The 24,359-nt window shown below is 36.8% G+C and overlaps 1 protein-coding gene across 2 annotated transcripts in view; it reads right to left on the bottom strand.

The window, feature by feature from the left end:
• LOC145680582 (uncharacterized) overlaps positions 1-23,311 on the bottom strand; it is a 133,236-nt gene extending 109,925 nt beyond the window's left edge. For both annotated transcript variants that reach the window (XM_081751234.1, XM_081751232.1), the window contains exon 1: positions 22,958-23,311. In XM_081751234.1, the coding sequence (XP_081607360.1) occupies positions 22,958-23,178 (221 nt within the window). In that variant the 5' untranslated portion in view covers positions 23,179-23,311. The remainder of the gene's footprint in view (positions 1-22,957) is intronic.
• Positions 23,312-24,359: the final 1,048 nt, after the last annotated feature.

The following is a 24,359-nucleotide window of genomic DNA, read 5'->3' on the forward strand; positions in this document are numbered from 1 at the left end:
AGATTCCAAAGAGATTAAGAAAAAATGAAATGAAACCTTTGAGTTTTACGTCCCACAGTTATGCCGGTTAGGCTAAAGGAGACGCTGATGATAAGCAATGAATGAAAGGTGGAATGAAGAAAGTGGAAGGAAACGGGAGAACCCCGAGGAAACCCACGCACAAGGTGTTTGTCCATCACAAAGTTCATTTGACGGGGGCTGGGATCGAACCCGGGACCCCAAGTACCGGAGGTGAACGCTCTACCACTGAGCCACCGCAGCTCTTAAGAGATTAAGAGTCACAAACATAGTCACTTTCAATTTTGTAATATATATAGCTCTATATATTGCATCACTGACTAATAACTAAAATCCTTGGATTGTATATATAAAAGTCGCCCCCTGCCCGTAAAAAGCTTCATTCGAACTCGGAATCGAACAATTGCATCTGTAAAACAGTGCTGATTTGATTTTAACGTTCCTTTCAGCAGCAAGGCTGTATGAGACGTGGACCTACAGATTAACGTGGAATCCGAACCACATAAGCTCCGGCCGGGAATCGAAAAAATGAAATGAAATCTTTGAGTTTTATGTCCTACGGTTATGATGGTTAGGCTAATGGAGACGGTGATGAGTAATGAATTAAATAGTGGAATGAAGAAAGTGGGAGGAAACGGGAGAACCCCGAGAAAACCCACGCACACGGTGTTTGTCCACCACAAGGTTCACTTGGCGGGGCTGGGATCGAACCCGGGACCCCAAGCACCAGAGGTGAACCTTCTACCACTGAGCCACCGCGGCCCCCGGCCGGGAATCGAACCCGGGTGTCCCACGCCAAAGGCGTGTTCACTAACCACTTAGCCACGAGGGAGCTCATCTATAAGGCAGTGTAAGCAAACAAAAAAACGCACACTGGATGTTTGCGCAACTGAGGATCAAAACATTCTCAATGGAGTATGAGAAATAGTTAACGCCAATCAAAGTGTGCTTTTGCTTATTTATTACTTCGTTAATACTTAATTCCTTCTAGAAATAGTGAAACTATACTATGAAGAAACACTAATAAACTAATAACAATTACGTTGTATTTCTTAGCACACCACGACCATTTTTACCACCCATAGAATTTGAACCTAGTACTATACTGCATTAGTCACGCCGTAACGAAAGATGAACATCTGGCACTCGTAGCTGTTGAAGCTACCTGTACATCACGCGGCCTGCGTTGGTACTCCTCAACATAAATACCTCACAGCCCAAAGCCAGGAAACATCACAGACAGAAGACAGGGGCACAAGCAGTGCCTGACACTTCACGAACTCTAAACCCGCCAAGACTCAACTCAACATGACCTTCAATTACGTTCTAGAAACCAAACCAATGCTAAGGCACAAGCTTACCAACTTCCTATATGAAAACACAAGAAAAAAAATCTAACTTTTTTGGTTCCAAAGTGATGACATAACAATAATACTAAAAAGGTTTTAATTTTCAGTAACCCAAACATTAATTAACTAGGGAACATAACAAAGCAAAAATAAATAAAAATAAAAATAAATTAAATTAAAAAATAAAAATCTGACAAGTAAACTCTCCCTGACTACTTTTTTTTTTTTTAATTTCAGTGAGGCTGTAAAATATGTTAGTATCTTCGTAAAATATATATATTTCAATGTAAACAAGTTCTTTAAACAAAAGAAAGCTTTGTAGTAGAGCGCTTACCTCTGACGCGTTAGGTCCCTGGTTCGATTCCTGCTCCCGACAAATAGCCTTTTGGTGAACACTGTAGGTGTGGTTATTCTTAAGACTTTCCAGTTTCCTTACATTTTCTTGATTCCACCATTATCATGTATCTCATTGTCACCTTCTCTCTTACATTGATGTACAATCATGGGGCGTTAAACTAAAAGCAAAAAAAAAAAAAAAAAAAAAAAAAAAAAATTGCAAATATCCTAGTAAAAATGAGTTTTCTAGACTACACAAGTGGCCCCGCGTAGGGTAGTCGCTAGCGCTCTCGCCTTCGGTGCGAACGGTTCCGGGTTCGATCCCGGGGGAGAACTCGGTCGAAAAAGTATCAAAAGATTTTAAGTCCAGCCATCCTGAATGAGGTTTCCTTGGGTTTTCCTCATTCACAGCAGGCAAATGCCGGAGTGGTACCTAACATATAGGTCCCAGGCCGTTTTCTTCCTTCCCCAATCCTTTCTTCCCTTCCTTTCCCCGGATAGTGTACTCGCCGAGGAAAGTCATCCCTCATATGGGGTAACAAGGCCATTGATGCCGAAAGCCCAGAAATCTAAATCCTAAATCTTCACTACACAAGGAAATTTCCGCGCTGAAAACGGTTTATTAGCAATTATGTTAAGCAGTCCTGTAGTAAATCTGCACCAAGTAATAAATCGTCACATATAAAATGGAATGAATAAACACATAACATTCATTTTGCTACCTTGAAACATAATATGTTTCAAAACATTAATATTCAAAGTTTTTTCAAAATTCAGATTCACCCATTCCATTCTCCTCAATCATTTACGAGTTACAATAGTAAGAATTGTAGTCATAAACTACATTACTTACTTAGTACTATATTAAAGCAAGTTACACTAAAAGAATATATAATTAATGGGAATATTTAACTAAAGTAATAGTTAACTATTGTACTTACCCAGGCTTCCCAGGTTTCCTTCCTCTCTTCTGTTCCGTTTGTAAACAACCTCGTTTCGCAAGCAAAAGACGGTAGTTCAATGACGTCAGCCATGGCGAAAGAAAGAGTGTCTATAGGCGGTCTGGATCTTACACACAGATGGACGTATATAACGTATAGCTGAAGTATTTAACATACGTATACGTATGTAAAATACAGAAGATTGTTAGATATCAGACATCCTGCAGAGACATGATGTAATATCTAAGCGGGTAAAAGGCAGTACCTATGTAGTATATGGATAAAGTACGCTCCGTACAGATTTCCTTAGTAAACATAACGAATCCTTGTATTTGTACAATATACCGCTGTCCGGATAATGGATTTTTCTCAGTGCAGCCGACCTGCTGTTCCTGAAATGCGTTCTCGAAGTATATCTTTAGAACCATGTTAAATATCATCTGTGATTCGCCCTTGATCTCCACAATGGTGTCAAAACAGATCTTATTCTTCGAAATGAAGATCCATTTTGAAGACTGAACAAAACGTAAAGAATCGAAGTAGGGTCTCCTTCAGACACTTTGCGTTCAACCATGCCAGCTTCAGAATTTAGGAGTAAACTGTGTTTTGCCTTCGTAAAGTTGGCATCTGTGTATAGAGGTCATGAAACGCGAAAATCTACAGGATTTAAACAAAAAATATCACTACTAGTACTATACTCGGATGAAAACCAAAAAAAATGAAGTTACAATAGTAGACATTGATAATGAACTTAGAAAGGAAATATTTTCTGATCCTTTTAACACGAAGTTCAACATCATTGTTCGTTGTGAAGGAAGGAAGGCAGTGATGCTTGTTACTGAGTGACATAGGATGCAATGTTGTACTTGAATGAAAGATCTTCTCACTTTAATCTAGACGCGACCTTGAGATCATGAAAACCCAGCTTCACTCCCTCACTCACACACATTGCTGTTCATCGGTTGTTTCATATTGTTGTTGATAATACCCAAGTTCATCCTTTAAGCTAACAAAAAAGGACAACTGTACTTGAATTTGAGACTATTATAAAAGTATCACAAACGATAAAATACAGGTACGAACCACATTGGCATAGCCTTTCATAAGCCACACACATACATAACTAAGTGATTGTTTAAACTTAAGATGATTATCAATTACCACTAATAGAACACCACATGCTTTCCTTATCTTTGCAACGTATGTCGTAAGAAACAGCAATATTCACAATAAATGAATCAAATTCAAAAGATCTATATTCAATTTCTCTCCCTCCAAAACACAATCTTTTAATGATTTTGAATTGTTTATTGCAGAGTGCACTTAGTTTAACTCTTCAGAAACATGCTCCCAATAGTGAAACTCTGACAACAAAGAAAAGAAACAAAATATCAACAAGTGGGCAGATTTTACTTTGATTAATTATTAAATTGTTTTTTTAGGGGAAAAAACTGAATGTTGATCTTTTCAATTTGATTCAATTATTGCGAATATTATCACTCCATTGAAAATACATAGGAAACGTGCTGCCATCTATTGGTTATTAGTGCTTCTTTAAACTCACCTTAAGAAATAGTAAAGTTCATCATCGCACAAACAAGTCCTGTCTCATATTTCCTTGTTGACATTTCCCACATTTCTTTGACAATGGCTTGAGTTCTGCTTATTTTCGACTTTCTTTTTAATCTCTTATTCACTTAATACGTATTTTGTGACACGCTGCTGTTTATCAAGTTGCTTATTACCTTTCTCTACTCGCCTCTACTACACTAAACATTCTTCTCAAAATTCTTACTTTCAATGGTCCTCAGCCTCTGACTATTGTTACTTATGATTGCTGGCCCAACCACATCCAACACAATACAACACGAACAGAATTATACAGGGTGGCGCGTATTGTATCTACCAGTTGCAGTTGGCAACCCTGATCAAATGCGCGTACGAATGCTGCGCATGCTTACGGCACTGAATAGCAGGGCCTCTGGCAATTAGTTTACCATGGAGCGGTGGTCTGTGCAGACGCGAATTGCGGCGGTGGAAGCCTTTATCCGAACCGGTTCTGTCAGTGAGGCTCAGCGGGCACTGCGACGAAACAGTGATGATCGCCATGTTGCTATACCCGAGAGACACAGTATTCTGAGATGGGTGAGACAGTGGCGGGCCACAGGTAGTGTTGTGAACCGGAAATCACCAGGTCGTGGACGAAGTGTTCGAACAAATGTAAACTTGGAACGAGTGCGCGTAGCGATGGAACGCAGTCCCAAACGTTCAGCACGGCGACATGCACGAACATTACATTTGACACGACGTTCATTGGGTCGTTTGCTGGGTGATTTGAAGTTCCATCCGTATAAACTGCAGGTGGTACAAGAGTTGAGAGCCATTGATAAGGAAAACAGACTCAATAACTGTCAGAACATTCTTGAGTTGATTAACCGAGATCCACTGTTCCTCCAACAACTTTTGATGTCCGATGAAGCAATCTTCCACCTGACTGGGTATGTTAATAAGCAAAACTTCCGGTATTGGTCTCAGGAGAATCCTCGTTCATTACATGAAAAGCCTCAAGGTAGCCCAAAAGTTGTGGTATGGTGTGCAGTTGGAATGTGTGGCATTATTTGTCCCTATTTTTTTGAGGATGACGCCGGACATGCAACAACTGTAAATTCCGACCGCTACTGCCATATGTTACAGACGTTTCTCATTCCGGAATTGCAGGAAAGGGGTGTGATCAATAACGTTTATTTCCAGCAAGACGGTGCTACGGCACACACGGCACGCCAAAGTATGTCTATACTCAGAGAAACATTTCCAAACCGCGTGATATCCCGATTTGGCGATGTCTCATGGCCATCCCGTTCCCCAGATTTAACAGCTCCTGATTACTTCCTCTGGGGATATGTTAAGGAAAGGGTCTTTGCCAATCGCGTGAAGACAATTGACGAACTGAAGACTGCCATTCGTCATGTGATAAGTTCCATTCCACAGTATACGTTAATGCGTGTGATGAATGCCTTCCCACGTCGCCTGCAGCAGTGCATCCAGGAAAAAGGCGGACATTTACAGGACGTTATTTTTAAAGTTTAGTGAGCTCCTTCGACAAGTGTTGTACAGTGTACAAATTGCCAGTCCATATACTTATATTCCATAACAGTTTTGCATTAAAACTTGCATAACACACCTTTGTATTTTCATTTGAAGTTGGTAGATACAATACGCGCCACCCTGTAGTTTAACTGTTTTTATTTAATTTTTGGTAATATAGAAGTTTACAAAGTAGTAATTACTTTTCTCGCCAAGAAATCTCTCTCTCTCTCTCTCTCTCTATCTATATCTATATCTATATCTATATCTATCTATCTATCTATCTATCTATCTATCTATCTATCTATCTATATATATATATATATATATATATATATATATATATATATATATATATATATATATATAATGCTCTCACATGTTACTGCGGACCAGTGGCGGATCTAGGGCCCCCAGTTTTTTGAATGACAACAATAATTTAAGCTATTATTTATAATTTTTTTTGAAATTTTATAGTAAACTCATGATATACCTATTATAGTCTGAGTTCTGGCTGCCCCCCCCCCAGTTTTTATCTTCTAGATCCGATTCTGCTGGGGGTTATATTTTGCGTTCTCCCTCCTAGGTCTTTCATATAGAATTTGTGTGATTTGAACTCGAAGTCTTGCATGAATTTCAAACACCTCCTATAGGCATCCCACTCTTAATTGTTTTCTCCCCTTTTAGGAGGTCAAATAAAGAACGCTAAAACACGGGTTTAATTGTTTTAAATCAAAAGTTCAAATAACAAACTTCCTGTCTCTAACCTTAGGGGATTCTGAGATACGAATCTTAGAACAATTGCAACTCCTATTTCCATTCCATCCCCCTTCCATGTGTAATTTTCAATAATATTTCCTTAATGGATACTTTCAAATATCTAGGATCAATATTAACAGACCAGAAACATATTCACGAAGAAATTAAATGTCGACTGAAAGCAGGGAATTGATGTTAATATTCAGTTTAAAAACTCTTGTCGTCGCGAATTCTGTGAATTCGCTGAATTTGAAGTTTAAAATATACAAAATGATAATCATGCTTGTTGTTCTGTATGGTAGCGAAACATGACTTACTTTGAGGGAAGAATGTAGACTGTAAGTATTTGAGAACAAGATCCTGAGACGAATATTTGGACCCAAGAGGGTCGGGAATGAGGAATGGCGGAAACTTCATAACGAAGAACTACATAATTTGTATCATTTACCAAACTTTTGTTTGGGTCATTGAATCTAGAAGGCTCACGTGGGCAGGTCATGTAGCCAGAGTGGAAGAAAGTAGGAACATTTTCAAAGTTTTAACTGGAAGTACAATCGGAAAACGACCATTAGGAAGACCTAGGCGCAGATGGAGGGAAGATGGATCTCGCAGAAATAGGAATACAAAGTAGAAACTGGATCCATTTGGCTGAGGATAGAAGTCAGTGGAGAGCTTTTGTGAACGCGGCATTGAATCTCCGGGCTCCATAGGCCATAGAGTTAGTTAATAGTAGCTTAAGTCACAATTCCTATGTGACTGTCCACATTTCAATTTTCTACTGGTAGCTTAAGCAGTTTGGCCTAGGCGTTGATGAATCAGTCAGAACTTCTTTTACATAGCCTAGGTATATTCGCTTCCTCTTTGATCCTGGTCATTCCAAAGCCTTGGCTCGCCTGCGAATTGGCTGTACGCTAGCGATATCTCTTGACGTTAGGTTGGAGGCAACGCAGCTAGCGACAACTATTAGCCTGACTGTAAACTATTATGAATTAGCGTGACTGACGGACTGAAGTGTCTTGTGTTTATAATAAGAATTAAGAATATCTCAATATTTTCGCCTAGATGGTTATGCAACCTGCAGCTCTTAAAAGTTTTTATGTTTGCATAGTGTTGTTACTTACAGACTGATACAACTTGCTATTATCATAAGGATTCATTAGGACAATCTCGTGAATACGATGTCTCGGTTTGTCACCATGTGCTTCGTCTTTATATACATTCGTTTGAAAGCAACTTCCTTACACTTCGCGAAAATCGGAGAGTTTTCTCCTAGCAATCAGAGCTTCTTAGGTTCGTATTTCAAGGCTGAGGTTTCTCATTTTCTCGTCGACCTTACCAGGGAAATGCCGGAAAGGCACTTTTAAATATTATATAGGCCATGGCAGACTTACTCGTAAATATTTCTTCCCTTCCCCATTGCTACATCTTAAGTAGTGTTGAAGAATATTAGTTGTACCGGTATTGTTACATTCTTAATATATTACATACATAATAGCTTATAGGCCATAGAGGTAGCGAGTGTTCACACACTGACCATATGCCGGTTGTTTACAACTAACGGATGTACACAGTAAAAAAATGAGTGTCAGTTCAGCCCAATAGCATTGTGTTACCCTAGTTGTGTTAAATTTTGACGCATGTTTGGTTTCAACTCCGTCAGATTTTGGAGTAAATTGTTAAAAGGTAGTGATTAAATCAACTACCTGGCATGGTCTTAATCGGTTGAAATACACCGAGAACACCTTGTAAGAACATCCGAAACAGATTACATCTGTAAATGTAAATTTTATCAGAAAATTCATACGCTCACAAAACTATTTACTTGAAAGACTACAACAAATATAATACGTTGATCATTACTTGGTACAAATGTCAAATATACCGAGTAAACTTTTGCTCATTGATGATACTACTACTACTACTACTACTACTACTACTACTACTACTACTACTACTACTACTACTACTAATAATAATAATAATAATAATAATAATAATAATAATAATAATAATAATAATAATAATAATAATAAACTAACGCAAATTCTCAATGTCAGTTACTTATTGATTCGACTGCAAGGAGAATATTCTCAGGGGATAACGAATCTAACAACTCCACTTGGCTGCAGCTCAAAATATTCAGCCAATCGAGCTGAAATTTAGTACAGAGAAGGAAACTAAAAAGTGCCAGGTCTTAAAGGATATTACTGCGTACATGTTAAGGGAGTAGTTAAAAAATCGCAGGAAACTATATTTTACATATATAAAAATATGCATGTAGGTGTATGTTCCAGCATAACTGTGGAACCTGGAGCGATTTAAAAAGCTTAGTATATAAATATGAGTTAAAACCTAGAAACAAATACATTAGGGTAACATACCCTCAGGAGATGGTAAGGGATTATATGTAAAAATATAAAAAAACAACAACCGATATTAGTGTAAAATTAATAATTTTGGGTGTCGCCGAGGTGAATAGTGACACTTCCGATGTCGTATTATGGGAGAAAGATACCCCTAGTCTCCTAGGGAGTGGGAGAGAGGTGACATGTAAAGATATTCAAAAACGACCGAAATTTGTGTCGTGTCGAACCCATAGCTCCGGGATCAATAAGATGAATAGTAACACTCTCGATGACGTTTAATCCCAAGTTCAGCCCCTATCGGCATGGGAATGACCGATATTAGAGTCAAATCCATAGTTCTCGGAGTTACTAAGCTCGTTGGTGACAGTCCAAATATCATTTAGGTCCAAGTTTAAGCAGGAACGGGCATGTCAGCTGACCCAGGTTGAATCCGCGAACTACAGTGGACCTCGACTCCCTAATGATCCATAGCGATCCCTTCAATAAGTAGAACACAGAGCAAAAATTGTAAAATTTTCTCTCGAAGACAGATACCGATCACTGTTACGATATGACTATTCACTCATCCTAAGGCAAGACATTGTTGAAAGTTGTCATTGATCTCGGTGAGAAAGAGATGCCTTTCGGAGTATCATATGTTGCTTTGTCTCTAGTCCGAAGGTTTGAAGACATCTTATTCCAACCAATGTTCCTTTACGAAAGGATCTCATTCAAACACTAAAATGTTCCAACGTCGCGAGGGATTCGACAACATATTCACAAACACTATTGGTAACTTGAGCGGTTCGTTCTCCAAACTCGAGGTATCAGAAAGTGAATCTTCAGATTCTTAGCATAATAACAACAAACGCAACACCAATTTCACGTCAATTGACGAAGGAGAGAGTATTTGAAATTCGGGCTCTATAGTCAAATCTGCGCCACGAAAAACTGCCCGCACAATTATATCAACTTGATCGCGAGTTCAAATTCGTGAATGGAGAGATAAAGACAGTGTTGTATTGAGTAGATTTTACAACAACAGTCTATTCAATTCGAAAATCCTCCAGGGCACACTGACGTCGCGACTTCTTTTCATTTGCATGATTTGATGGCACATTCACTGAGAATTCAGTTGTTGAATGTTACAAGCATGTTAACATGTTACAAGCAACAGTCTCAGACAACTTTCATGCCTTACATTCGTGTGAATCCAGCTTGCACGGTTATTTGGTTAACAAAGACTGAGATTATCCAAATCTTAACGAAATACTTAACTGTGATGTTAAACTTCATCTATACTGTGAGGACGAGATACAAGATCATTAGTGCTTAGTAATTTGCGACAAGAGAACGAATACAATAAACTGTATAGATTCAGGAAAAAGTCAAGATCACTCTACAAGGAAAAAGACTGATTGATTTCCGTAATTTCCTGGGAAATTGTTATCGAAAGAATATAGGGCAACGTATGCCTGCGTTTAAGCTCATTTTCGATAACCGTAGCAAATCATCACAAAGTTACAATCCTGATTGTGGCGTTCTTGTCATGTCGTTTTGTAAAATAATATCTTAAATCATGGCTGTTTACAAAAATGTGGTCATGGTTGAAGATATCTCTGAATTTCGTGCTTTGTTAGTTTACGCAATAATATCTCTAACTAATTTCTCCAATATCTCAGCTTAATGGGGCGTTTACACTTGGTCGATTTAGTCGCACGGCATGTATTCTTGGGACGCTGAAGCCATATGAAAAAGTCATTTCTTGGTCCCTCTCACGATTTTTGCTATATGAAGATTAATATTCAAACAGGAACTTCCAGTAAATTTCTACAGATTTCCCCAGTAATTGCTACAGAAATTTACAATTGTAGTAAATTTCTAGTTGTGATGGAAGAATAAAGCCAGAGCGATGAAATATATTCTTTGGACATTACAGAAAATTGCTCAGCGTAATCTAAGCTCTATCTTACCGCTTTTGCTCTATGGAAATTCACGGTGAGATCGGAAGTTGAAAATTTCTACCTCTTCCGGTTTTAGTAATGAGACGAGAGAGAAAATAGTATATATCTTTCCTTGAGATGTTGAATTGATTCTGAAAAACATCTTGTCGTTATATGTTACTGTTTTTGTTTTATGACGGTTAAGATTGAAACCGGAAGTTCTCATTTCTATCACTTTTGGTTTAAATGTAGGATTAACAGACGAGATGGAAGCGATTCTAGGGACGGTTAATTGACTGCTAGAACCTCTTTTCGCGATTTCTTGCCGTTTTTGTTCTATGTATATCAATATTCAAACCAGAAAAGCAGCAAATTTCTACCACTTTCGGTTTAAGTAAAGAATTGCGAGTGAAAATAGTATCTTTTCTTGAGACGCTAAATTGATTCTAGAAAACTACTGGCCGTTATCTGTTACCGTTTTTGTTCTATAGCGATCAACGCTGAAAGCAGAAATGGATAACTGCTACCACTTACACTACGAATAGAACATGCTTCCTGAGAATTCTGCTCGTCCGCGAAAACCTAATCAGTCGATTTCTTCATACAAGCAACCAGCAGCATGAAAAAGGGACAGAAAACCAGCAAAGTAACGTTACTGTTTCCACTTCGATATTTTTTGACATTATATCGAGTAGCTCAAGTGGAGCGAACTGCTTCTATGAAATGCAAGTCGCCATTCCAAGCTGATTCAACTCCTTGTGGGATAATTTGTATTTTTTCGTAGAAGACAGAAATAGCATTAGATGCTAATATGTAGACAAACATTTTGAAGAAGATGAGAGAACTTACGTTGCTGCAGAAATGAAATAAAAAAGAATGTTAACACGTGTAACTATACTATTATAGTATTGTCAAATTATCGTCTCGTTTTCTTAAATTTATATAGAAAATTTATGCCATGATTTTCTTCTTAATTTAATCTAAAAGCTATCATAATCCTTAGTCACGAGAAGTCCGCGAAGATATATTGTGTAGTGACTAGCGTATGTTTAAACGTTACTAAATGCTCTTCATTTTGTTTATATTTTTTATACTTCTACGAATCATATACTTAACTCTAAAAAAGAAAATTTGCGTGAACTGATATTGCCAACGAGCCTCGAAAAATATCTAGTCTCGTCTCGAAAACAATACGAGAATTACCTCGTTTCTCGTCTTGTCTCGAATTTAAAAATGCACTTCTCGTCTCATGATCTACACTACAAATACTAAGTTCTTTACGCGTGAGTAGGTATTCTGCCGAAAATATTTACCAAATCACTAAGCGCTTAAATTACTCGCATTACAATAAGGTAAATGAATGGTGAATTAAAGGAGCCAAAGATGACCGCACATCCTTTCCAAACCTGATTTTCACAACACACATACATAGATGTGATAGCAACTATTTTTACATGATTTCCTTTTCAAACCATGTCCTTAAATATAATTGCAGCCTTAATTTAACTTATTTCTCAAAATTCTACAATGATGAAATATTGTACAGCGACATAAGTCGGATGAACAATATTTTATTATTATTATTTGATATGTTTCTATGTTTATATATACACAGGGTGTTTCAAAACAACACCGACAACGTTTGGGAGGTGGTTCCTGGCACCAAGATAAGACAAAAATTATACCTGGTGCACAAATGCTTCCTTTCGGAGTTATAGGCTGCCAAAAACATGAAAAAATAAACCTTAAAGGTCCGTACGTCCAAAACTACGGGACCTATCGTAGTCGGGTCAAGACTTCACTTAAGAACTAGTATACTCCCTATCCAAATATCCATGTTTCAGAATCCTGTGGTACTTCTGCAACAATTTTTATAGAGGTAGTTTGTGAGTACTTCAAATTATATACTCATAGCCGAACTCCCTTTATAGAAACTGTTGCGTGAGTACCGTTGAATTCTGAAACATAGGTTTTTGGATAGGGCACATATTAGTTCCTAAGTGAAGTCTTGACCCGACTAAGATAGGTCTCATAGTTTTGGAGCTATGAACATTTAAAGTTCATTTTTTGTGTCTTTGCCAGCCTGTAACTCGGAAAGGAAGCATTTGTGCACCCAGGTTGGTCTATACTTTTGTCTTCATCTTGGTGTCAGGAATCACCTCCCAATCGTTGTCCGTGTTGTTTTGAAATATCTTGTATATTTTAAAGTTAGATCTCTTGTTTGATTTTGAAGATTGATACTAACTTTTTCGTATGCAACCAGCGCTACTCTTGAATAAAGCAGTATTATCTAGTACACAGGGATTAACCTTCACAAGTTCGAACAAAATTTCAATTTTTCGTTATATTTCGCAACACATTTGATAAAATAAAATAAATTTAAAATATTAAAAATATACTTTATTTAAAAAATAAACAAAATATAACAAATTGTACTAAAAAGAAAGGATGGCTGCAAGACCGAGATAGAGAGGGAAGTTTATAAATCGAGACGAGACAGAGGCTCAACATATCGAGATTTAGCTGAGCCTAGATCGAGACCGAGACAAACACTTATTTCTTTTGTTTCGAGTTCAGTCTCAAAAGTCTCAGTCTTGTCTAAAAAATTAACAGAAATGACTGAATTATATTTTCTTACTCAAAATTCTTCGCAAGTTATGTTATAAATCAGACAGTGGAACGATAGCTCTTGGATGGTTAGAGTCATAGGCGTACACACGGGAGAGAGGGGCGAATAGCGCCGTTAAACACTTGATACCTAGATCTATCGAAAATACAAACAGCACATAAATTTTAGGTGGGTTCAATATACATTTTTCTTGTTGCGAAAGGCGACAACACTGACTGTAATAATTTTATCGAGGCATTTCTCTTCTGTCAACATCCTATAAAATCCTTTAAAACATTCTATTAGCAACATTCACCCCATACGCAGATAAAATTATTGGATATTATCAGTGCGGATTTAAACGAAATCGATCAACTATTAACCAAATATTTACCATTCGACAAATACTCGAAAAGAAGTGGTAATACAATACCCCGGTACATCAATTATTTATTAATTTTAGAAGGGCTTACGACTCGGTTAGGAGAGAAACGTTGTACAACATTCTTACAGAATTTGGAATACCGAAAAAGCTAATTAGATTAATTAAGATATGTTTAAATGAATCCCAAAGTAAAGTCCGGGTAGCAAAATTTTTGTTCACGAGCTTTTACGTCGAGAATGGCCTAAAACAAGGAGATGCCTTATGGCCATTATTATTCAACTTTGTCCTGGAACACGCTCTAAGGAAAATCAAAGATAATAACCAGGGCCTAGAGTTGAACGGTATTCATCAGGTTATGGCGTATGTTGATGTAAATTTAATAGTGAATGATAGGAGAACAATATAAAGAAATGCAGAGGTCACGGTTGCAGGGACATGGGTTTAGAAGTAAATGCAGAGAAAACTAAATACATGAAAGTTCGTCGGGATCGTAATATGGCAAATTATGAATGCGTTAAAATATCGAATAATACTTTTAATAAAGTGGATATTTTCAAATATCTAGGATCAATATTAACAGACGAAAATCATATTCACAAAGAAATTAAATGTCAACTAAAAGGAAGGAATTCGTGTTATTATTCAGTTCAAAATCTCTTGCCGTCGCGAATTCTGTCGAGGAATTTGGAGCTTAAAATATATAAAACAATAATCATGCTTGTTGTTCTGTATGGCTGCGAAACATGGTCGCTTACTGTGATGGAAGAATGTACACTGAAAGTATTTGAGAACAAGATCCTGAGACGAATATTCGGACCTGAGAGCAATGGGAATGAGGAATGGCGGAAACTTCATAACGAGGAACTACATAATTTATACGGTTTACTAAACATTCTTAGGGTCATCAAGTCTAGGAGGCTTAGGTGGGCAGGTCATGTAGTTAGGATGGAAGAAAGTAGAAACGATTTCAAAGTGTTGACTGGAAAACCGATCGGAAAACGACCATTAGGAAGACCTAGGCGCAGATAGAAGGACAATACTAAGATGGATCTCGCAGAAATAGGAATACAAAGTAGAAACTGGATCCAGTTGGCTAAGGGTAGAAATCAGTGGAGAGCTTTTGTGAAAGCGGCACTGAACCTCTGGGTTCCATAGGCCATAGAGTTAGTTAGTTAGTTATACATTTTTCTCTTTCTAATCATAGTGGCTCAAAGACCATGTTGCCAAAATGTTCCCAAACTTAATTTTGTAAAGCAAACATGCAAGCTTTCAATTTTCACCATCATTTTTCCACAGAGCTTAGGAATTGTCCTGGAAACATATTATTATTATTATTATTATTATTATTATTATTATTATTATTATTATTATTATTATTATTATTATTATTATTATTATTATTATTATTATTATTAGAACTATTATTATTATTATTTACTGCAACTGCTCGTGTAAGTAATGTTGCATACCAACTTTGTTCTGAAACTGAGTGTAAAATGTTAAGATTGGAAGTGAGTAGAAGCAGGAATTTCAGAGTAGGACTGGGGAAGATCACAAAAGGAGGAAGAACATCAGATTAAACGAGAGAATTGGATAGAACCATGAAAATGTACGTAATGCAAATTGGGTGGTTGGTTGGAATGGAATTAGCTTTCCTCTGAGCAGCGACACTATACGAGGGGGATCAAAAATAACCGGAATTTCCTTATGAAATGTATGGACCTTATTATTAATTTTTGAATGCAACTTTTCTTTTTTTTAAAAAAAACTAATCGCTTTCAGTGTACTCTCCATTAGTACTTATGCACCTGTCCAAACTTTCATTCCATTATTGGAAGCACCTTGGAAATTCGACCTCTTTGATACCTACTACCGTCGTCATGACATTGGATTTGATTTCGTCCACATTGACAGAACGCTTTTCTTTCAAGTTCCTTATCATTTGATTTAACCGAAAGAAGTCCACGGGAGCCAAATCTGGCGAATACGGCGCATGGATTGTCTGTGACTACGTCCTTCATTGCTTCCACGCATCGATCCCTTTGCTCTTCGGTGAAAAGTATGGGCGAAAATTTAGAAACCACTTGTCGCATTCCCAAATCGATGTAGTAAACGGAGCTCCAGGATAACGCAGATAAAACGTCGAGTTGGTCGATTGTTCTGCGTGGATCCTCTCTGATGAGATCACGGATTTTGGCGATGTTGTCCTCGGTTCGCACATGAAGGACGACAGGAGCAGAACTGATTTTCAATGGTTATTTTCCCACCTTTTAAACCGAGCAAACCATTCATGAAATTGCATTTTACTGACAACATGTTCTTTGTAAGCTATTTGCATCATCACAACAATTTCTGCTGCATTCCTGTCGAGTAAAAACCAAAACTTCTCAGCTGCACGTTGTTCGTTAATAATTTGCCATTTCTTCGTGTCACGAGTGCATTACAGACACATGCACATAAACACAACTGAAATAAAAACCACACGTGTCGTCGTCGGTTGTCACCACTTGGCATACTAGAAGTCCTCCCACAGCGCCCTATTGTAGAAACCTTGTACTACAAGTACATGATGCACAGGAGTAGATTCCGGTTGTTTTGGGGTCTCTCTTCGTAAAAGATGTGGATCCACAGTTTAAAATGGAATCCGAACCAACGTAATTCGTTCAAATTTTTCATTCCTTGCTCATCGGGAATAGAATGTAGAATTCTGTAACAATGTAGAATGTGTTAGCCAGTAGACCAGAAAGTAATGTAAAACACTTGAGTTGATTAATTAGAGTTTAATGCCCGTTTTCGATACCGAGAATAAATTACACAAAATCTATTGCTTAAAACGGGATCTGATACATTCAAGGCTTAATAGATACAACGGGGATTGAACCCGCGAACAGATGAACAGAAAGCACGACCGTTAGCAACTTAACTACGAAGGAGTATTCTCCTAAAATAGTTCTAGTCAAGAATAAACTATTAAAAAATAGAGAAAATATACTGTAATGTGATATTACTTATACATTTTTAATTTCACACAATTTATTCCGAGACTATCGATATGAAATCGAGACTTGCCTCTCGAGACCGAGACCCAGGTCTAGAAATATGTAGGTTATGTCGATTGAAACGAGATCGAGATCGATACGATGTTTTTCGACTCGAGATGCAACCGAGACTTAGACCGTTATTTGGCAATTGAGACGAGACCGAGACTAAATTAAGTCTTGTTTGGTTTCGTCTCGACACTATTCCTACTAAGAAGTAAAGAATTAAAAACATGATTTCTTTTAAAAAAATACTAAATAACATAAAACAAGTCACACTAAAAAGTAAAAGAATAATTGTGTTTTCAACAAAGCTCAAAAATTTTGCTTCGGATTCTGAACAGAAGGTTGTACAGGTATGGGAAAACAAATGGAGAAGTTGAGGAGGTACAGTTCAAGTTCAGGAGAGGTAAGGGCACAAGAGATGCAATTTGATTGTTAAGGGTGATCGGTGAAATTTTTATAGAAAAAGGGAAAGAGGTATGTATGGTATTTACATTGATTTAGAAAAGGCTTTTGACCGCGTGAATTGGGAATAGTTGTCGGAAATTCTAAAGAAGGTTGATTTGGAATAGAATGGTCGAAGACCAAGCCCGTATTTAGGTAAGTGCTATTCTGTGCTCAAGCATAGGGCGGCAGAATTTAGGGAGCTGGGGCAGCGAATTTTTTTAAAGATTCACAATAAAGTAATATTTAAAACTAACAACCCGTAGAGTCCCGCGCAAGCCAGAGAATTTGTGTTAATGTTTTAACTCACTCTACCAGTTAGCTAGCTTATCTGATTATTTTTAAAAAGTGATCCTCTACTACCCCCACCCAACGGATGAGGATGAACTTGAACATCATGAAAACTGATGCCGTTAAACTCATCGACCTCGAAAACTATGAATTTAATACTAATACTCGTATCTGTCGTTTGCGATTACTTTTAAAATTTCACCCCCTTCCTGTTGCACCTTAAAGTTGAATTGGATTAAAACTGTAAGTATTCATTTCAGCGACCTCAAGAACTATGAATTCAACTCTAATATTTGTCGTTTTCGATTATTTTCAAAATACCCCGATATTATTCTTTATCTGGTATGTTTGCAAACTCACGGCTTATTTCCTTGTTTGAGACAGAAGTTTGTGCTGGGGTGGCGGCAAATTATTCAGAGCACAGTTGCGCACAATATATAAATACGGGTCTGTCGAAGACTCATAAGAAACTTATATATGAACCAACAAGTAAGTGTTAGAATAGGGGAGGAAATGACAGAGGACAGTGTAATTGGAAGGAGAGTTCTACAGGGATGCTGTCGCTCGACTACATTATTTAATATCTATCTAGAACAGATAATGAAAAAGAGCCTACAAAATTAAGACGACATTTCAGTAGAAGGTAAAATGATTGGGTGTATACGGTTTGCAGATGATATGGCGCTTGTTGCAGAATTTGAAGAGAGAAAATCAACAAAATGTTAGAAAACTTGAGGAAGGGCTGTGAAGAATATTGGATGAAAATAAATGTTAAAAAGACAAAAGCCATGGTGATTGAAACGAAGGGGTTTGTCATATATAGAAGTAGGATTGGGAATAGAACATATGACTAGTTTTCGATAGCTGGGTAGTATTATTAGTACTGATATGAAATGTGAACGTGAAAGAAAAGCTAGGATAGAAATGGGGAAAGAAGCCTTTAGGAGGAATAAAATACTGTTTTGTGTGACCTTGAATAAAGAATTGGGAAAAAGACTTATAAAATGCTTTGTGTGGAGTATTTTGCTGTATGGGTAAGAAACATGGACATTATGCAAAAATGATGAAAAACGACTGGAAGCTTTTGAAATGTGGGTATGGAGAAGAATGGAGAGAATTAGGTGGGTCGAGCGGAAAACGAATGAGAGGGTGTTAGAAATTGTAAAGGAAAAAAGAACAATTTTAAATATTGTTAAGAAAAGGAAGAGGAACTGTTTTGGGATTGGCTAAGAAGGAATTGTATCATGAGGGAGTTCGACAGACAAACCGCGAAGCGTCACCATGATTGGCGCAAAGCATAAGAAAATTTTCAAAAATAAACCCTGCTTTTCCTTGATTTTTAGCACTTATTAATAATTTTCTCCTTCCATTTTATATATATCTCTTCCTTTTTCCTCCCGAACTTTGCGCCCCCTTACTTCGGCACCCGGAGCCGTCGCCTCGCTCGTCCTCTCATGGCACGGCACTACCAAGGTCAACATGCCCAGGGACTTTGCTGAACAGCTGTATGTTAATAAGTGAAGCATTAAGATAAAGGAACTAATACTTTCAAAAACATAACATATATTCGTCAATTCTTCCAATTTTGTTTATTATTATTATTATTATTATTATTATTATTATTATTATTATTATTATTATTATTATTATTATTATTATTATTATTATTATTATTATTATTACTAAATAATGTTATACAACAGGGCCAAAGTCAATGCCCATATGAGCTCCTACGACAATATAGTAGAAATGTTTGTTTCTAAATGAAACAACTGTATGTATACCCTCCTCTGTTATGCAACCAAAAATTCTTTGAAGTTGGCATGTACAGTATAACATCCAGGAAATCTAGGTGAATTACTTTTGTTCCGCTTTATCAAAGTATGATAATTTATACTTTCGGAAACGAATATAGAAAAAATATTAAAAGAACTCTCTCTCTCTTTTTTTTTTTAAAGAAAAAACAATGATTTTATAAAATATACAAAATTGGAGAAAATAACTTTTGTTGCGGTAAAATGAAGAAATGTAACTAAGTCTATTTTATAAAAAGATTGTTTATAACTCTTGTGTCTCCACTGTTGGATTCTCTGAACTTTCGTTTAAATATTCTCATTGGTTTTTGTTCTAGCTAAAAACTTTTCTCCATTTCCTTCTATATCCAATTGTCAATGCTATTATACATACAGGGTGGACAATTTATCTTGATCATCTTCTATAACGGACAAACCAAAAGAGAGATAAAAGCGAAACTTTGCACGAAGCAACTATAAGGAGAGGGACATCTTTGTATGTATTAAACAGAAAGACCCAACAACACAATATAAAGATATATTTTTTCGAATGACACTATGTCAGATTGTTACATGTTTCAATTTGTAAAACAAACTTAAAAATACCACTTTTATTATTCATTGTTGTAAACTAAGGATGTTATAGTATCACAAACACTCAAAGTTCGGAAGCCTCTTACGCACATACAGCACAACAGAGATGCACAGGATAATGCACTTCGAAATTATTTTAATGTTGGATACCATGGTCATGGTATGACTGGTTTCGAATGAATAGGAATGAAGTTCCAGGGATTGAAAAGTTAATTTTTTTGAAAGCCTTTATTTCGAAAAAATGCTGATATAAGTATCATATCTAGTTACTTGCATGGTTTGTTATAGATGTGTAAATTATTTTGTCGTTTACAGCACTTCGATATCTCAAACTGTTCCGGAGACATGCTAAACATTGATGAAGTTTGCAAAACTGCTTGAATCGTGTAATTGCGAGACTTTTGTAAGTACAGCTAATAAAAGCTATTGCTGTAATGCTATAGAAGAAAAGAGAAACAACAATCAATTTAAATATTTCTCACAAATACAGCATCGAACGCAATACAGTGTTCAATGTTCAGAGTTTAAACTGTATGTCTTGTCCTATTTGGCCTCCTTGTTGACAAGCTACTAAATACGGGGAGGGCGCTGTAACATAGAGATAAGCGCTGATCTCTGGTGTGTGGATTATTGGTTCGATCCCTATTCGTGCCATATTGGTTTTGTGGTGGACACGCATGGTATGCGTGGGTTTTCACAGCGTTCTCCCGTTTATACTCACTTTCTTCATTCCAACATTTCTTTAATAATTATCATCACCGTCCCCATTAGACTCCGAGCATAATTGTGAGACGTTCAACTAAGAAAAAAGTACTAAATACAAATCTAAGAAATCGAAATAAATGCTACTTACAGAGACAAATATATTCTGTTTATCCAGTGGCGGCGATTAGATGTTAAAAGTTGGGGGGCAAGATATGATCTGAATATTTCTATATCAATCTTAGTTGTTTCTAATACTTTGTCTGACGAAAGGTTGTATAACTAATAGGATACTTGACGAAAGGTTGTATAACTAATAGGATACTATGTTTTTCAGTTAAAATGCCGTATATCTTATTTTAAATTTTATTAAATAAATTGACAAGAGCAACGCAAGTAGGTACTAGCATTTTGTACTCTTAACCAACAACTTGTAAGAAGAGATTTGATTCCTTGCTCATAAACATCTTAAAATTCTGTCTGGAAAACTGTAGGATCAGATTGTTTAATAACAAATTCGCAAAACAAAAAAATAGAAAGGATAATATTAATCTTAGTAATGAATAATGACATTTTAAAAACTGTCGATTTTTGTGCAATTAAATAATAACTTGTGAAATACTTTTCTTTTCTTTTTTTTCGAATTAGTTTCAAAGCGGCTGACTAACATATCGAGTCCTAGTAAGAAGAAATGAAAGTACGCTGGAATTGTTACGCTCCAATAGGTTAATTTTGGGGCCATTTTCCGTGGCAATTAAAACACAATTCCTGAAGCTTTCTTAACTCCACGGGAAGATAAAATAACCCATAAGTACTCTCGCAATGGCAAATATTATACTGCACCATTTTTTTTTATATGAACCAGTAATACTTACAAAAACTTTACATTTACAAATGGAACTATATATTTTGAGGGGTCACTTCCGAAAAGTGGGGCGGGCAACTGCCCCCTTTGGCCCCCTAATCGCCACTCCTGTGTTTATCATTAAGATAACTGAAGCCATATCTCGAGTTGACAATGGTAAAGATGGATTAGAAATTTGAAAAATGAAATCTTTGAATTTTACAGTCCACTGATCATGCCTGCTAGCCTACAGAGACTGTGATGATGAGGAAGGAATGAAAGGGTGGAATCAAGAAAGTGGAAGGAAACGAGAGAACTCCGAGAAAACCCCAAAACACGGTGTTAGTTCACCACAATACTTACTTGGCACGAGCTGCGATCGCGCCAAGGACCCCATGCATCAAAGGAACGCTCTATCACTGAGCCATCGCAGCCCAAAGGAAAAAGGTAAACAATCAGATTCTGATAATAGGCTTATTACTTCCGAATTTATTAAGTGTGATGGATTTAACTAAAAATACTCAACAAATTAAGTAAATAAATAAATGCACTGTGTTATTCGTTGGTTCTTTTCTTGGTTTCAAGAAGATATTTTAATCTGAAACATTCCAAAGAAATGTAAGATTTATTTAAGGGCATATATATGGAGAAGGTATTGTCTATTCTGCCTTTTGTTTCTTTGTTCAACTTAGTTTTCCGAAACAATTTCTATTCTAAGTAAAAAAAAAAAAAAAAAAGTTTTGCTGGAAGTATTAAGGCATCAATCTCCTTGAATGTTTCTTAAATTGCCACAACGATTAAATACTTTAAATAATAATAATAATAATAATAATAATAATAATAATAATAATAATAATAATAATAATAATAATAATAATAATAATAATAATACTATCATTGAGATTTTCTCTCTAGTGTTTCTTATAGAGGTGCCTCTGCATAGCAAATTCTACTCATGAGAATAATACATTTCATTACCATTTACTGACAATTCTATCGCAACATCAAATACATTTAAAAACATTTATTACTTATTAGCTTACTAATATTGATGTTATGTTGAACTAAAATGTGCTCAGCGTTCGATTTGTGTTTACAAATATATCGGTTTAAAATATAGACAGCATTGAATGAAATAACAGTACTTTTTTTTATTATTATGTTCTCTCGAATCGCCCTATCACAACGCAATAAGACTAGCGGCAGACGACAAAACGATTCGCAAAGCACATTGGGTAGAAAATGGCGGGAAATCTATTGATCGTCATCCAGCCAGCATCCCGATCTGTTTCGCTGGTGGACCTCTCCTTCTCTATCTCTCGCTCACGGGAAAGACCACACCCCCTTCGCTAGAAATGTCCTCCCGCACAGAAAACATCACGTCCTGGGCCAGTTTCGAAACATAAAATAATAAAAATTAACTGTCAAATTCTTAACTTTAGAGTATTACTATTATTATTATTATTTATAATGTACTTACCCGGAAAGTGTGTCTGCAAGATCTAATAAGTATGCAACGAAATCCACATCACTTCTGTAGGCCAGCTGACGTTTGAGAACGATCCATCTGCGAGCATTGCTTGCGCCGATATGAATGTTTTTCACGAGTCGCTTGTCGTCGGATTCGCGTCGCACCAGCCGTGACTTCCAACTAGTCCTTCGTAACGATGCCTTCCCGTCCCTACCAGACCTTCTTGGCATCGCTACATCGCTAAATGGTTCCCAATTTTTGCACAAAAAGGAGAGAAGACAGACACACTCCGCGTTGAGTGCGGCGCTATATTATCCTATCTTCTTTATACCCGAACACTATCGACCCAAAACATGGCGGATGTGTCCCACCACCACCAAACGCGCGGTGCGCTACAGTCCCTAGCGGGGGTGAGCGACGGGAAGGCAGAGGAATGGACGGGCCTTCACGAAAACATACTTGGTCAATTCGGATGTGTTCGGAATAGTTCGGCTGCTTCACTCTGTGCTCTACTGATAGAACGCCGACGGGATTTTCGCTAACGTTTCGTCCGCTTTAATATGCGTGCGCGCCTGTTAGTACGTCTGGTACGTAAAAATATACTGCACTTTTTGATTACAATATGCCACTTCCAGGGTTTCTAGATTATATTAAAAGCAAACTTTTCAGATAGGGAGCCACTTCAAAATCTGTGTAGAACACCAAAATGGCGCCTATTCAAGATGGCCGCCATCGACTTTTTAAAATTCACTATATCTCAAGTTCTATACTTCCGATTTCAATTTTCTTTTTTTACTTAAAAGCTTATAAAAAGAGGAAACTTTTTTGTCATTACACATTTTTTCCTAAACCTTAAGGTTTCCACACACTTTTAAAAAAACTAAAACAATCACCTTCTTCACAAAACATATTGTCTAATAACTTTTTTATAACTCGGAATTTCACTTTTCGACCTCAGTAGACAAAGAATAACCACTGTATCAGCTTTCCATCCAAGGCATGCAAGTTCCACTTCGTTGCCAAACTTCCTGGATAATAGGCGTTTAATAGGCGTTTACTTACGTATAAGTGATCGAGTGTATTTTCTAGTGAAATTCGCGGAAGTCTTATGTTAAAGATTTTGTGCGTATTTTTATTGAACCCATTTCAGTTCAATTAATGTTATTATTATTATTTGGCACTATTAATATAACACTGATTAATTATACGTGAAAAACTTTATTATTGAAGCTTAGGTTTTCCTTGTAGTCCCACACATCTTCATCGTGTGACTCACTGCTGGACACAGCTATTACTCTTTGACAAACAATTAAATGCTTGTAATGAACGATCGTACGAATGTCAGTAAAATTCATAGCTCTTGTTTTAAGGGTTCCCACATTGTTGGCCCTCATTACAGTTTGCGCAAAGT

Source organism: Thermobia domestica, chromosome 3 (genome assembly GCF_964235325.1).
Source record: "Thermobia domestica chromosome 3, izTheDome1.hap1.1, whole genome shotgun sequence".
Taxonomy (NCBI): domain Eukaryota; kingdom Metazoa; phylum Arthropoda; class Insecta; order Zygentoma; family Lepismatidae; genus Thermobia; species Thermobia domestica.